Genomic DNA, 13,476 nt, shown 5'->3' with positions numbered 1-13,476 from the left:
TCTGCTAGGCAGGATGTATGAGCAACATTAACAACAGACAATGTAGGAAAGAAAGTACGCTAAATTGACTGTTCAGGATTCCTGCATTGAGCAGAACTTGAGTTGGAAATCACATTTTATTATAGCTGTGTAAGTGATGACTTTGGTGTTGAAACCAACAGGTAATTGGATTACTTTGTGTACTTCCAGTCATTAGCATTACTTTGGGTAATTGTATGCAGCAGTATGCAATGAGCCATGCAGTATTCATTGTACAAACATATGCTATAGGGAATCTGTCTGCTGTTGTCCGCAGCCTTCATGTAAGTTACTGTTAGAAAAATTAAGGCAAAAGCCATTTACCCTTGTATGATGTCTGTTGTGGGGAATCAGGCATTCTTTGAAAACAAAGGCAGAGTACATAAATGTAAGACTAGAAGTATAAGCCGATTTCTCAGCTCACATCTTAATCTTTATCTTGCAAAGAATAGAGCAAACGCATGTAGACATAAAAATTAGTTGACCGCCTCCCTCGTGAATTTCAGGTGATGACAGATATTGGAAACGGTTTTAAAAACATATAGAATTCATACTAGTGGATATATCCTTCTACTGTATAGGTGAATTTGTGAATACGTAGTGTTCATACGCGATTGGTTTACATTTTAGTAAAGTGTTACTATATATTAAAGTGGAACACACATAGCCATAATAGCACTGAGAAGATGTAAGTTAATTGTCACCTACCAAAGAAGTGTTACCGAACTGCATGTTCCCTGATGTTTGTGGTTTGGACGAACCAAAGTAGCTCTTCTTAACATCAAGTTGTGACGTAAAAGGCACTTTAATGTAGCACCACATTTCAAATGCCGTCTTTTCTACTTTTCCCATATTGTTTATAGTCCATATTTTACTCACAAACGTGGTTACAACCTACGCGAATACCATCAGAAAATACTTTCTGGCAGTTGAATTGTATTTCCGACGGTAACACACTTCTTTTTGTCAGAAGTAAGCTTCTTTTGCTATTTTCTGTGAACATTTTGTATTCTCCTGATTCATGTAGCTGTCGGTTTATTTGCTGGTCAGATACCAAATCTCGTGTACTGTTTTTAGCGTCTCATTTCCTAATCTAAGTTTCCCAACATTATCTGGCCTAATTTGCCTACATTCCATTGCCTTTGTTTCACTTATATTGGTGTTCATCTTCCAGCCTGTTTCTGAGATGCTTCTTCCGGACAAGACACTACAACCGAATACATAAAGGACGTGTTAGTACCGGTTACTGGCCAGCTATGAATACTAAGTGATGAAAACAGACGCACCTGGACCATTACCGCTGCTGCATTACTACAGGATGTAGCAAAACAGAGAAACATCGAAAATACAACGAAAACTTCATAAGATATTTTGTACTAAGTATGCCGTATTATTTTATCAAATTTTAAAACAATTGCGGCATAAGAAAGTAGAAAGTATAATCACAGCCAAAAGCGGTCGACATTATCGACTTTCAGATGTCGTACATGAACGGTGGTAACAGACTCCCTTCTCAGAGTTGGTAAACAAGTTGTAGCTGGACAATTTAGATATTAAAAACTGAAGTGTCTACATATTAACAATGTATGTAATCATCATGAAACTGAGTTTTTTCCATTACTTTTAATTCAGTTGCGCTAAATTTTTGTTTTTGTGAAATAGACTGTTGTTCACAAAAGAGACATGATCTATACCGCTAAACTAATATTCAACGTCATTTGCTGTAACTGAGAATTGCGCCTCACATGATTTATGAAACATGCAAATGGATACTAAGTGACAATAAACCCACCTTTATTAGATAATGATAAACAAGATTTTTTAAATTTTTAAATAAAATATAAATGTCGTGTGACTAGGGCCTTCCGTCGGGTAGGCCGTTCGCCGGCTGCAAGTCTTTCGATTTGACGCCACTTCGGCGACTTGCTCGTCGATGGCGATGAAATGATGATGATTAGGACAACACAACACCCAGTCCCCGAGCGGAGAAAATCTCCGACACAGCCGGGAATCGAACCGGGGCCCTAAGGATTTATATTCTGTCGTGCTGACCACTCAGCTACCCGGGGCGGACATTTTTAAATAATAGTGTTTAGAGACGTAAAGTGTGACTAATCAACGCAGAAGAAATTCATAATTTTTATATTTATTAATTTATTTCGATTTCCTTAACGGGTAGCAGAATTTTCGAACAAGCAATTTCTTTATTGGCTTAAAATATGCTTCGAACCTTCTAAAATATGAGGCAAAAATTCTAATCCTTGAATAATAAGTATTCTATGGAATTCCAAACCGCTCCTCTAGCTCCTCGGATGACCCAAAACTACCTACCTGTGCCAACTCGAGACCCCGTGTAGTGTCTGGGTATAGTTACAAGCATTTCAGAGCAATGATACGTAGCTTGGTGCAATCAGGGATCAATGCGTGTACGAAAAAACAACTCATTCGCTTCGAATTTTGATATTTATGTGCAGTATTTTCGAATGATAGTTTATTTGTGATCTCATAGTGTACTTTTTTGTCTTTCAAGTAAGAATGAGTGATGAGTAAGTGTACTCGGACAGAAAAGGTGCGGAAATATCGTATCCGACGCGTCGTCGAAGAAGTATGTCATCAAAGCGTCCGAAGAGTACATATGAGGCTGAGAGAAGTTCAGAGAATGACTCAGCGCCTCTGCTACGAAATTGAAAGACAGTGACAAGGATATTGATGTGCATTACGGATTGAGCTATAGGATTATAAATGTTCTTGCTGTTTTCTTTGTTATTTCTCAACAGTTATGTCCTGCAAAAACTGCATTGCAGAAATCACGTTGCAAGAACGAAGTCTTCGAAGCTTGGGCTCCACGATAATTATTGCTTGTTCAGACTGTCCAGAGCCGTTATACCAAGTAGTAAGTTTATACGGAACGCATATGAAATCAACCGTCGAATCGTCCAAGCAATGCCGTTGCCTGGAGCAGAGCTAACGGGATTGTAACGTTTTGTTCGCTCATGGAACTGCCTCGGCCGAAATTTCAACCGTTCTGTGGTAAACTACTGGATATGTTTTCGGTCGGATGTGCATTTCGGATTGAGCTATAGTATCGTAAATATCCTTGCCGGCTGCTCTGTTATTTTTGAATACGTGAAATGCAAAACTTCCAATGCAGATATCACGTTGAAGGAACGAGGTACTCGAGGCTTGGGCTCCATGATAATTGTCGCTTGTCCAAATCGTTCACAAGTTGTTATACCAAGTAATAAGTCTATGCGGAACGTATGTGAAATCAACTGTCGAATCGTCGTAGCAATGCGCCTGTCTGGAGTGGGGTTAAATGAAATAGTACAGTCTTGTGCCTTCATGGAATTGCTTCGACCGATATTTAAACCGTTCCATGATAAACTACTGGATATAATTTCTGTCGGAACGGCAACAGTACGACAAGCCAGTACTGGAATAGCGGATTACTAGCAAGAGTTTTCTAACAGTAGAATTTCTTCATCTGTTCATGTCTATAACACATTTCAAAACTTCAAACACGTTTTTCTCGCAGTACAATTTTTCGAAACGACACGTAGTATAACTCCAACAATTTTTAATCTTTTTAACTGAAAATTTAACCACAGCTTTGAAATAACAACGTAGGGAATTTTCGATTAGGTAAATTTAAACAATATTTATTACCAAATGACTGTCCGTTTTTTGGTGGAAATAAAATGACTTTATTCAAACACTCGCCAAGTACACAAAAATAAATATTTCTAAAATCCCCTGTGTGGTTCACTAGCTACATTCATGTAGATTACTTAGATTTTTTTTTCCTTTTTCCAGATTCAAAGTGGCACCGGTTAGAGTGTATGGCGCAGATCACCTCAAGCTCAATAGGATAATCTGTAATATTTCCCGACAAACTCCTTTGTGATAAAAAAAAAAGAAGCGCTTTTCTTAGGCCGTCACAGTGGTGTTACCCCTTAAGTATGTTACCCCTTAAGTATATATTAAATGAGATATACTCTTTGAGCTTCTGTAGGTAGCCGGGTAAACTACAAGGAGCGAATGTATACCTACTACTTGTACAGGACTTGAACTGTAGTTATAACAACGATGGACATGGAGGGGAGGTAATAGTTGAGAAAAAAGTTAGATAGGGTTGTAGCTTAGCCCTGATGATATTAATACAATGAGGAAGCTCTGAAGGAAACCAGCGGTAAAAGTGAAAAGAGGATTAAAGGCCAGGGAGAAGAAATAAAAAAAAACTTCAAGTCCTGCCTATGACGTTCTAATTCTCTCTGAGAGGGCAATAGACTTGGATGAGCAGTAGAAGCGAATAGGCAGTATCTTGAAATGATGTTATAAGATGAACGTTACCAGAGGAAGACAAAGGTAACGGAATGAATTTAGTCAGGTGGTTCTGTGGAAACGAGATTAGGAAATGAGGGATCAAAGTTTTGCTATTTGGGTAGCAAAATGGCTGCCGATGTTCGAAGTAGGGACGATGTAAAGTGCAGGCTGCCAATAGCAAGAAAATCATTTTTGAAATGGACGAATTTGTTAGCATCGAGTATAAATTTAAGTATCACCAAGTTTTTTTCTGAAACTATTGGTCTGTAGTTTAGTATTGTACGGAAATGAAACGTGAACGATAAACAGTTCAGACAAGAAGGCAGTAGCAGCTTTCGAAATGTTGTGCCACCAAAGAATTATAATGGTTAGACAGGTACTTCCAATAATTAATGAGCGGGTACTGAATTGGATGGAGAAGAAAGAAATTTATGGCGCAGCGTAAGAGAAGGGGTCGGTTAATGGTGTAACACATTTTGTGTGCTATCGATCTTTTCATTTTATAATCACATCGGCTGCCAATGCCCAAAAGTCGACGGGCTAGGATAGAGAAATCCAGTCAATATTTTTACACTATGGGTTATAGATTAAGACTCGTAATTGGAATGACAACCTTCTCTATACTATCCGGGATACTGACATAGAATTAACCTCATCCAACTGGCAATGTCTGATTACAACCTAAAATTTTCTAATATGGTTAAAACTACGTAATAATTCAATACTGATAGACACCGAAGCAATTAGATGCGCAGTGATTCATAATCTAATCTCTTATTGGCCACGCCTCGCAAATAACCTGCACTGAACGGTTCAAATGGCTCTGAGCACTATGCGACTTAACTTCTGAGGTCATCAGTCGCCTAGAACTTAGAACTACTTAAACCTAACTAACCTAAGGACATCACACACATCCATGCCCGAGGCAGGATTCGAACCTGCGACCGTAGCGGTCGCTCGGTTCCATACTGCAGCGCCTAGAACCGCACGGCCACTCCGGCCGGCACCTGCACTGATCCACAATCTAATCTCTTATAGACAGCAGTTCGTAAATATTCTGCAGGGTTACCAGAACATGGAAACAACACTGATATTCAAGAAACACATAATTTACGAAAACTCGAATTACAAAAATGATTGATCCTTTATGATATTGGTATCCCACTACAAAGCACAGGCGACGGAGATGCAGCAAAACTTCCTTTCCAGCACACTTGCTGGATTGGGGATTAATTGAAGTATGTAACAATTACATAACAACGTAGATAACATTTGCAAAACACTACTGATTTGCCTTGATGTTAATACCAGCATTACACCCATATTTTTGTACTATTAAAATAACTGAAGAGCTCCGAAGGTCATGGCTTTAAGAAAAGTAGCTTGAAATCGTAATGTTGTCAAAAAGGTGCAAAATTTTTCTCTCTAGTCAGACTACGTGTACTGTTAACAAAGGAAATCGTGTAAGGGGCGCCGAAAAAGTTTCCTGTCGAAGGCCGCACACCCTATAATCGATATGCCAATGAGGCAAAATCACCGTGAGCATTGAGGCAATAATCCCACCGATACACCAGATTGAAGATACCCGTTTGGTAAAAACCGTGTCCTGCTGTGTGAAGAATTCGGTAACTGCTTGCTGCACATCCTCGTCCACTAGGAATCGTCGACCCTTCGAGACCTTTTTTAAGGGATCGAAGTCGTGATACTTACGTAGGGAGAGATCAGGGCTACAGGGCAGATAATCGAGTGTCTCCCAGTTGAATTGTTGTAACTCATACGTAACATTTGCGATATTGGGAAGTGCGTATTCAAAAAATGGTTCAAATGGCTCTGAGCACTATGGGACTCAACTGCTGTGGTCATCAGTCCCCTAGAACTTAGAACTACTTAAACCTAACTAACCTAAGGACATCACACACATCCATGCCCCAGGCAGGATTCGAACCTGCGACCGTAGCAGTCGCACGGTTCCGGACTACGCGCCTAGAACCACGAGACCACCGCCGCCGGCAAATTGCGTATTCACGAAGCAGCAGCAACCCTTGTCGCAATTTTCCACAACTGTGGTTTTCGACAGAAATGCTGCCCCAGACACATTCTTCATTCTTCGGTGGATATCTGCCGGTGTTTGTCCTTCGGCAGCCAAGAAAAGAATAACAGCACGTCGGTTCTGTGCGTATGCATTTGGTAATAACGTCGTCATAGTAAACGCTTCCTCATTTGCGGCACACACGTCGGAATGACACGAATATTACACTAATCCCTTGCCTACGTGTCGATGCTTATATATCCGCATTGGAGTTGTACTACTTAGCATATATACTGGGGCAACGCCCACAAATGCAAAGTTTTGGATCTCCCGCCCCTTATAGGGACATATTTTTATAACTAAGATTCTACAAGGTGTACAACTTTGCTTCCGCCGTTTGCCGATAGGTGGCGACAACGGTAAGTAGCGGTCGAAAGAAACAGATCGCAGAGGTCAGGCAGTTAGCTTGGACCTCGGTCAACATAACCTCATTCAAACATTAGTCAATTTGTGTCTGCATCATAAAGTTGTTCTTGATTGAAAATGTCAGTTTACGAGCCCAATTCTCGTCATTTGCGGGACGTGTTACTGTTTTGTTTCAATATCAAGAAAACAGCTGCTGAGTCTCATCGAATGCTCTCAAGTATGTATGGTAAGGATGCTATTAGTGAAAGAATGTGAGTGGTTTCAACGCTTCAAGAACGGTGATTTTAACGTCGTAGACCGGCATAGTGGTGGAAGAGAGAATGTTTTCGAAGATGCAGAATTGGAGACACTGCTGAGTGGAGACTCGCGTCAAACTCAAGAGGAATTGGCACGATTAGTGGCAGTGACACAGCAAGCCATTTCAAAACGTCTCAAGACTATGGGCATGATTCAGAAAGAAGGAACTTGGCTCCCGTGTGAGCTGAAACCAAGAGACGTTGTGTGTTTGTGAACAGTTGCTACAGAGGCAAAAACGGAAGGGATTTCTGCATCGCAGTGTGACTGGGGACGAAAAATGGGTTCATTACGATAACCCTAAACGCAAAAAACCAGGGGGATATCCCGGCCAAGCTTCCACGTCGACGGCCAAACCGAATATTCACGGCTTCAAGATCATGTTCTGCATTTGGTGGCACCAGCTCGGCGTTGTGTACTATGAGGTGTTAAAACCAAGTGAAACAATCACAGGCGCTCGTTATTGAACGCAATTAATGCGTTTGAGCAGAGCATTAAAAGACAAACGGACGCAATACAGCGAGAAGCACGATATAGTGATTTTGAAGCACGACAACGCTCGACCCCACGTTGCAAAAGAGGTCAAAACGTACTTGGGAACGTTAAAATGGAAAGTCCTACCCCACCCGCCGTATTCTCCAGACATTGCTCCCTCTGGCTATAACCTGTTTAGATCAATGACGCATGGTCTGGCTGACCAACAAAATGTGGTTCAAATGGTTCTGAGCACTATGGGACTGAACTTCTGAGGTCAACAGTCCCCTAGAACTTAGAACTACTTAAACCTAGCGGTCGCGCGGTTCCAGACTGTAGCGCCTACAACCGCTCGGCCACTCCGGCCGGCTGACCAACACTTCCGATCTCATGAAGAAGTCACAAATTGTATCGATTCGTGGATCGCTTCAAAAGATGAAGAATTTTTTCGAGGCGGAATTCGTACACTGCCTGAAAGATGGGAGATAGTAGTGGACAGCGATGGAAAATACTTTGAATAATACCAGTGTAACCAATTTGTTTCATTAAAGCCTCAAATGCTGGGGGAAAAAAGGCGGAAGCCAAGTTGTACACCTTGTGTATAAAAATATTTAATTTATTTAAAGACCCACTAATATCTGTTCTATTTTTATCAGCAATATTGTTCTTTGATAAATACGTGAGTGTAAGAAAGTAAGTTTGTGACACATTATTTGGTATCGGAAGTTTTCTCTTAGGAATAACTGATTTGCAATGTGTACACTCTTGAGCACAGATGTGTCTATATAGAGTTCGTCAATTTAATACTGGTGGGTAAAGATTGCAGAAGGAAAAACGAGGATCGAATGCAGTGAATCAAATGGACGTAGGCTGGAGTAGCTATTTGGAGGCAAAGATGCCTGCACAGTGTAAGGTGGCGCGAAGAGCTGAATCAAACAAGTGTTTGGACTGGAGACCACAACAACAACAACAGCAACAACAAACCTCAAAGCTAGCTAGTGGTTCTACATACCGAAGCGAAATAATAATAAGTTGGATAGGAAGGTTGACTGTCATACTCTGCAGCAGCTGTACATTTCCCATCTTATTTCTGTCGTGTTTCGCAACAGATAATGACATTTCCGAATTGTGGAGCTTACGACCACCTAGTCAGAATAATTCACCGCCGTGAGACTGGGTACGTACCTGGTGGGAAGTTGGGGGGCTTGTCATAGGCCGCCTTGATGACGTAGTAAGCGAGCAGCCCCACGGCTATGACAGCGAGCAGGATTCCGGCAATCGCCATGGCCGACAAGCACAGTGTCTGCACGGTACAGTCCTGCGAGATACTCCGACGCAACACAACTTAACCCACTAGCAGCTGGGCGGGTGGTTTTAAAGGCAGAGCCGACCGAAATGTCCATCCATCGCCCTAACCGTATCGTACCCCCACCACCACCCACTCCACCTCCTCCCTCCCTCGCCCCCCCCCCCCCCCCCCCACCACCACAAGACCTATCTCGCTACCTATGATGAGTAAACACACTTCTGGAGTACCAGCATCTCTACACGATGCTGACGTCATCACACGCGGCAGTTCGGGAGGAAGCGAGGCTGTCATTCTGCAGAAGCGAAACCAACACACGCCTGCAGCGTAAGAATCGCTCTCCTTTCTCATTCTTGTTTTGCATGGCTCGCGACTTATCTCGCTACCTGTGATGAGTAAGCAAGCATCTGGAGCAGTAGGCGTTTCCCAGCGACCTTCGCGTCATCGCGTGCGGCGTGTTGAGGCACCGCTGCCGTATCGTTCGGAGGAAAGGTAAACACGGGACGCAAGTCACGTGGTATATCATTATCGGCTCATATCACAAGAAAAAGCTATTTGCGTCGTCTGGAAGTTGAAATAACTTCACAAAACCGCTTACATCTACATCTACGTGATTACTCTGCAATTCACAATAAAGTGGCTGGCAGAGGCTTCAATGAAGCCGGCCGGTGTGGCCAAGCGGTTCTAGGCGCTTCAGTCTGGAACCGCGCGACCGCTACGGTCGCAGGTTCGAATCCTGCCTCGGGCATGGGTTCTAAGTTCTAGGAGACTGATGACCTCAGATGTTAAGTCCCATAGTGCTCAGAGCAATTTTTTTGGTTCAATGAATCAACTTCAAGCTGTCTCTCTACCACTCCATCCTCGAACGGCCGTCGTAATTTAATATATTATTTATCGGTAATGTTGATAGTTGCCGACTTACGTGGTGGGCCTTAATCAAATGGTTCAAATGGCTCTAAGCACTATGGGACTTAACATCTGACCGAGCGAGGTGGGGCAGTGGCTAGCACACTGGACTCGCATTCGGGAGGACGACGGTTCAATCCCGCGTCCGGACATCCTGATTTAGGTCTTCCATGATTTCCCTAAATCGCTCCAGGCAAATGCCGGGATGGTCCCTGTGGTGTCACCGCCAGACACCACACTTGCTAGGTGGTAGCATTTAAATCGGCCGCGGTCCGTTAGTATACGTCGGACCCGCGTGTCGCCACGGTCAGTGATTGTAGACCGAGCGCCGCCACACGGCAGGTCTAGAGAGACTTCCTAGCACTCGCCCCAGTTGTACAGCCGACTTTGCTAGCGATGGTTCACTGACAAATTACGCTCTCATTTGCCGAGACGATAGTTAGCATAGCCTTCAGCTACGTCATTTGCTACGACCTAGCAAGGCGCCATTATCATTTGTTATTTATCTTGGGATGCATGTACAGTCAGACCGATGTTCACCAATTATGGATTAAAGTTAAGTATTCCAGCAGCTACGTACTTTTCTTGATAGTATAATTACTTTACCTGTTCCAGACCTCACGCCAGTCTGCGTGAGCTTAAACGCGTGCCTTTCGGCTTCCTCCAAACCCCGTGAATTGGCTCCTGCGAATTCACAACAGTTCCTTTGAAGGGGCACGGCCGACTTCCTTCCCCATCCTTCCCTAATCCGATGAGACCGATGACCTCGCTGTCTGGTCTCCTTACCCAAAAACAACAACAACAACAACTTAACATCTGAGGTCATCAGTCCCCTAGACTTACAACTATTTAAACCTAACCAACCTAAGGACAGCACACGCATCCATGCCCGAGGCAGGATTCGAACCTGCGACCGTAGCGGCTGCGCGGTTCCAGACTGAAGCGCCTAGAACCGATCTGCCACTTCGACCGGCGGGCCTTAATCAAAATGATATTTCGTTCAATTTTGATTTACAATTAAATGCTTTTGTGAAGTTCTCTTTTTTAACAATATTAATCTACAGTACAAATTATTTGTTACGTTAATGAACGTTAGACTCGCTAAAACATGAACATATAAGTTGAACAACGGAATAAACTTTTCATATTAATTTCCTCGGCTAGTCGGCTCACTTTAAAGCAAAAAATCTTTAGTTATTATTTAAAATTGCAGCCCACACACGCGCGAGAGTATTTTTTCTTGCCTCCGTTAACCACTGCATTGTAGTCGGAGTCCTGGCTCTGGCTCTCGTCTGTGGTACTGAAAATAAGAATGTTAAAGCTACGGATTTTCTGCAACGTCAGGCGGCTGTGGAGAAAAATGTATATTATGTTAATAGCGGACAAGTTTTTCGCTTCCGCTAATTTTATAAGTTAATATCGCCACGTAATGGCGTCGTTGGCTGCATCGGCCGCTGCGTTTGTTGCACTGTAAATTACTCGAATGCAGGTTAATTCAAGGAAGGCGGACGTGAAATCGGAATCATCTCTTACAAATAAAAAGTGAACAACAATATTAAATCAATATATTATCTGCTTAATTAGTACAAAAATGCTTACATTTGCCAGCACTCGCAAGATGTCAGTCTACACGCAACCAAGACAAGCGAAGAAGTGAAGACGACTAAAAAATTAACAAAAGAGAGTATCTTGTCGTCTCTTTAGATCATTTTGTTGTATTTCTTTGCCCTCGAAACTTACAAAGAGAAGGTATTATAATGCAGAGAAAAATGTATGTTCGCCTGAGTGGCTCGTGTCCACTTATTATTCAAATTTTAAATGTCTCTTCTTTAAAAATATTGTTTTTTAAGTCTTTTCTTATTATTTCACTGGGGACGTTATAACCGTTCCACGCTCGAACGGCGCGCGGGAGAAACGAGCAGTTAAATTTTTCTGTGCGATCCCTGATTTCTCTTATTTTATCGTGATGATGATTTCTCCCTGTGTAGGTGTCAACCGAATGGTGATTGAAATATCATGAGAAGATCCCGTCGCAACGAAAAACGCCTTTGTTCTAATGATGGCCACTCCAATTCAATTATCGTGTCTGTGGCACTATCTCCGCTATTTCGCGATAATACAAAACGAGCCGCCCTTCTTTGTACTCTTTCGATGTCATCCGTCAGTCCCACGTGATGCGGATCCCACACCGCACAGCAATACTCCAGAATAGGGCAGACAAGCGTGGTGTAAGCAGTCTCTTCAGTAGACCTGTTACACCTTCTAAGTGTTCTGCCAGTGAATCCCAGTCTTTGGTTTGCTCTACTCACAACATTATCTATGTGATCATACGAATTTAGGTTATTTGTAATTTTAATCCTTAAGTATTTAGCTGAATTTACAGCCTTCATATTTGAGTGAATTATCGCGTAATCGAAATTTAGCGAATTTTTTTAACTAGTCATCTGGTTTACTTCACACTTTTCTTTATTCATGGTCAATTGTCACTTTTCGCACCATACATATATCTTATCTAAATCATTTTGCAATTCGTTTTGGTCATCTGATGACTTTACAAGACGGTAAATGACAGCATCATCTGCAAACAATCTCAGACGGACTATCAGATTGTTTCCAATGTCGTTAATATAGATCAGGAACAATAGGGGGGCTATAACACTTCCTTGGGGAACGCCGGATATTACTTCTGCTTTACTCGATGACTTTCCGTCTATTACTACGAAATGTGACCTTTCTGATAGGAAATCACGAAGAAAGTCCACAACTGAGGCGATATTCCATAGGAACACAGTTTCATTAGTAGACGCTTGTGAGGAACGGTGTGAAAAGCCTTCTGGAAATCTAAAAATATCGAATCAATTTGACATCCCCTGTCGATAGCACTTATTACTTCATGAGTATAAAGAGCTCGTTGTGTTTCACAAGAACAATACATTCTGAGTCTGTGTGTCAATAAATCCTTTCCTTCGAGGAACTTCACAATGTTCGAAGACAGTATATGTTCGAAAACCCTACTGCAAATCGACGTTAGTGATATGGGCCTGTAATTCAGCGGATTACTCCTACTTCCCTTTTTGGGTATTGGTGTGACTTGAGCAAGTTTCCAGTCTTTAGGTATGGACCTTTCTGTGAGCGAGCGGTTGCTAAATATGGGGCTATTGTATCAGCATACTGTGAGAGGAACCTGACTGGTATACAATCTGGACCGGAGGCCTTGCTTTTATTAAGTGATTTAAGCTGCTTTGCTACACCGAGGATATCTACATTTTTCATCTTGGCAGTTGTTCTTTATTAGAAGTCAGGAATATTTACTTCGTCCTATTTGGTGAAGGAGTTTCGGAAAACCGTGTTTAATAACTCTGCTTTAGTAGCACCGTCATCAGTGACTTCACCGTTGCTATCGCACAGTGAAGGTATTGATTGTGTCTTGCCATTGGTGTGCTTTATGTATGACCAGAATCTCTTTGGGTTTTCTGCCAGATTCCGAGACAGAGTTTCGTTGTGGAAATTATTAAAAGCATCTCGCATTGAAGTACTCTCGCATGGTTTTCCAATCTCCCTGCAATGCGGAGTTCTGCATCTAAAACACTGCTACACCTACATCTACAAGCTAGCTTACGGTGTGTGGCATAGGGTAGTTCAGGTACCAATACAAATCCCTGTATTCTCAGTTCCACTGGCGCCTGGTTACTTACAAGTA

The 13,476-nt window shown here is 42.3% G+C and overlaps 1 protein-coding gene across 1 annotated transcript in view; it reads right to left on the bottom strand.

Moving 5' to 3' along the window:
* Window positions 1-8,895, bottom strand: part of LOC126428216 (probable cytochrome P450 304a1) — a 38,664-nt gene extending 29,769 nt beyond the window's left edge. Inside the window, exon 1 of the mRNA XM_050090132.1 lies at window positions 8,750-8,895. Within this exon, the coding sequence (XP_049946089.1) occupies window positions 8,750-8,849 (100 nt within the window). The 5' untranslated portion in view covers window positions 8,850-8,895. The remainder of the gene's footprint in view (window positions 1-8,749) is intronic.
* Window positions 8,896-13,476: the final 4,581 nt, after the last annotated feature.

This window comes from Schistocerca serialis, chromosome 12 (genome assembly GCF_023864345.2).
Source record: "Schistocerca serialis cubense isolate TAMUIC-IGC-003099 chromosome 12, iqSchSeri2.2, whole genome shotgun sequence".
Lineage (NCBI taxonomy): Eukaryota > Metazoa > Arthropoda > Insecta > Orthoptera > Acrididae > Schistocerca > Schistocerca serialis.
Note: the sequence above shows the minus strand (reverse complement) of the source record. Positions and strands in the feature narration are given on the sequence as shown.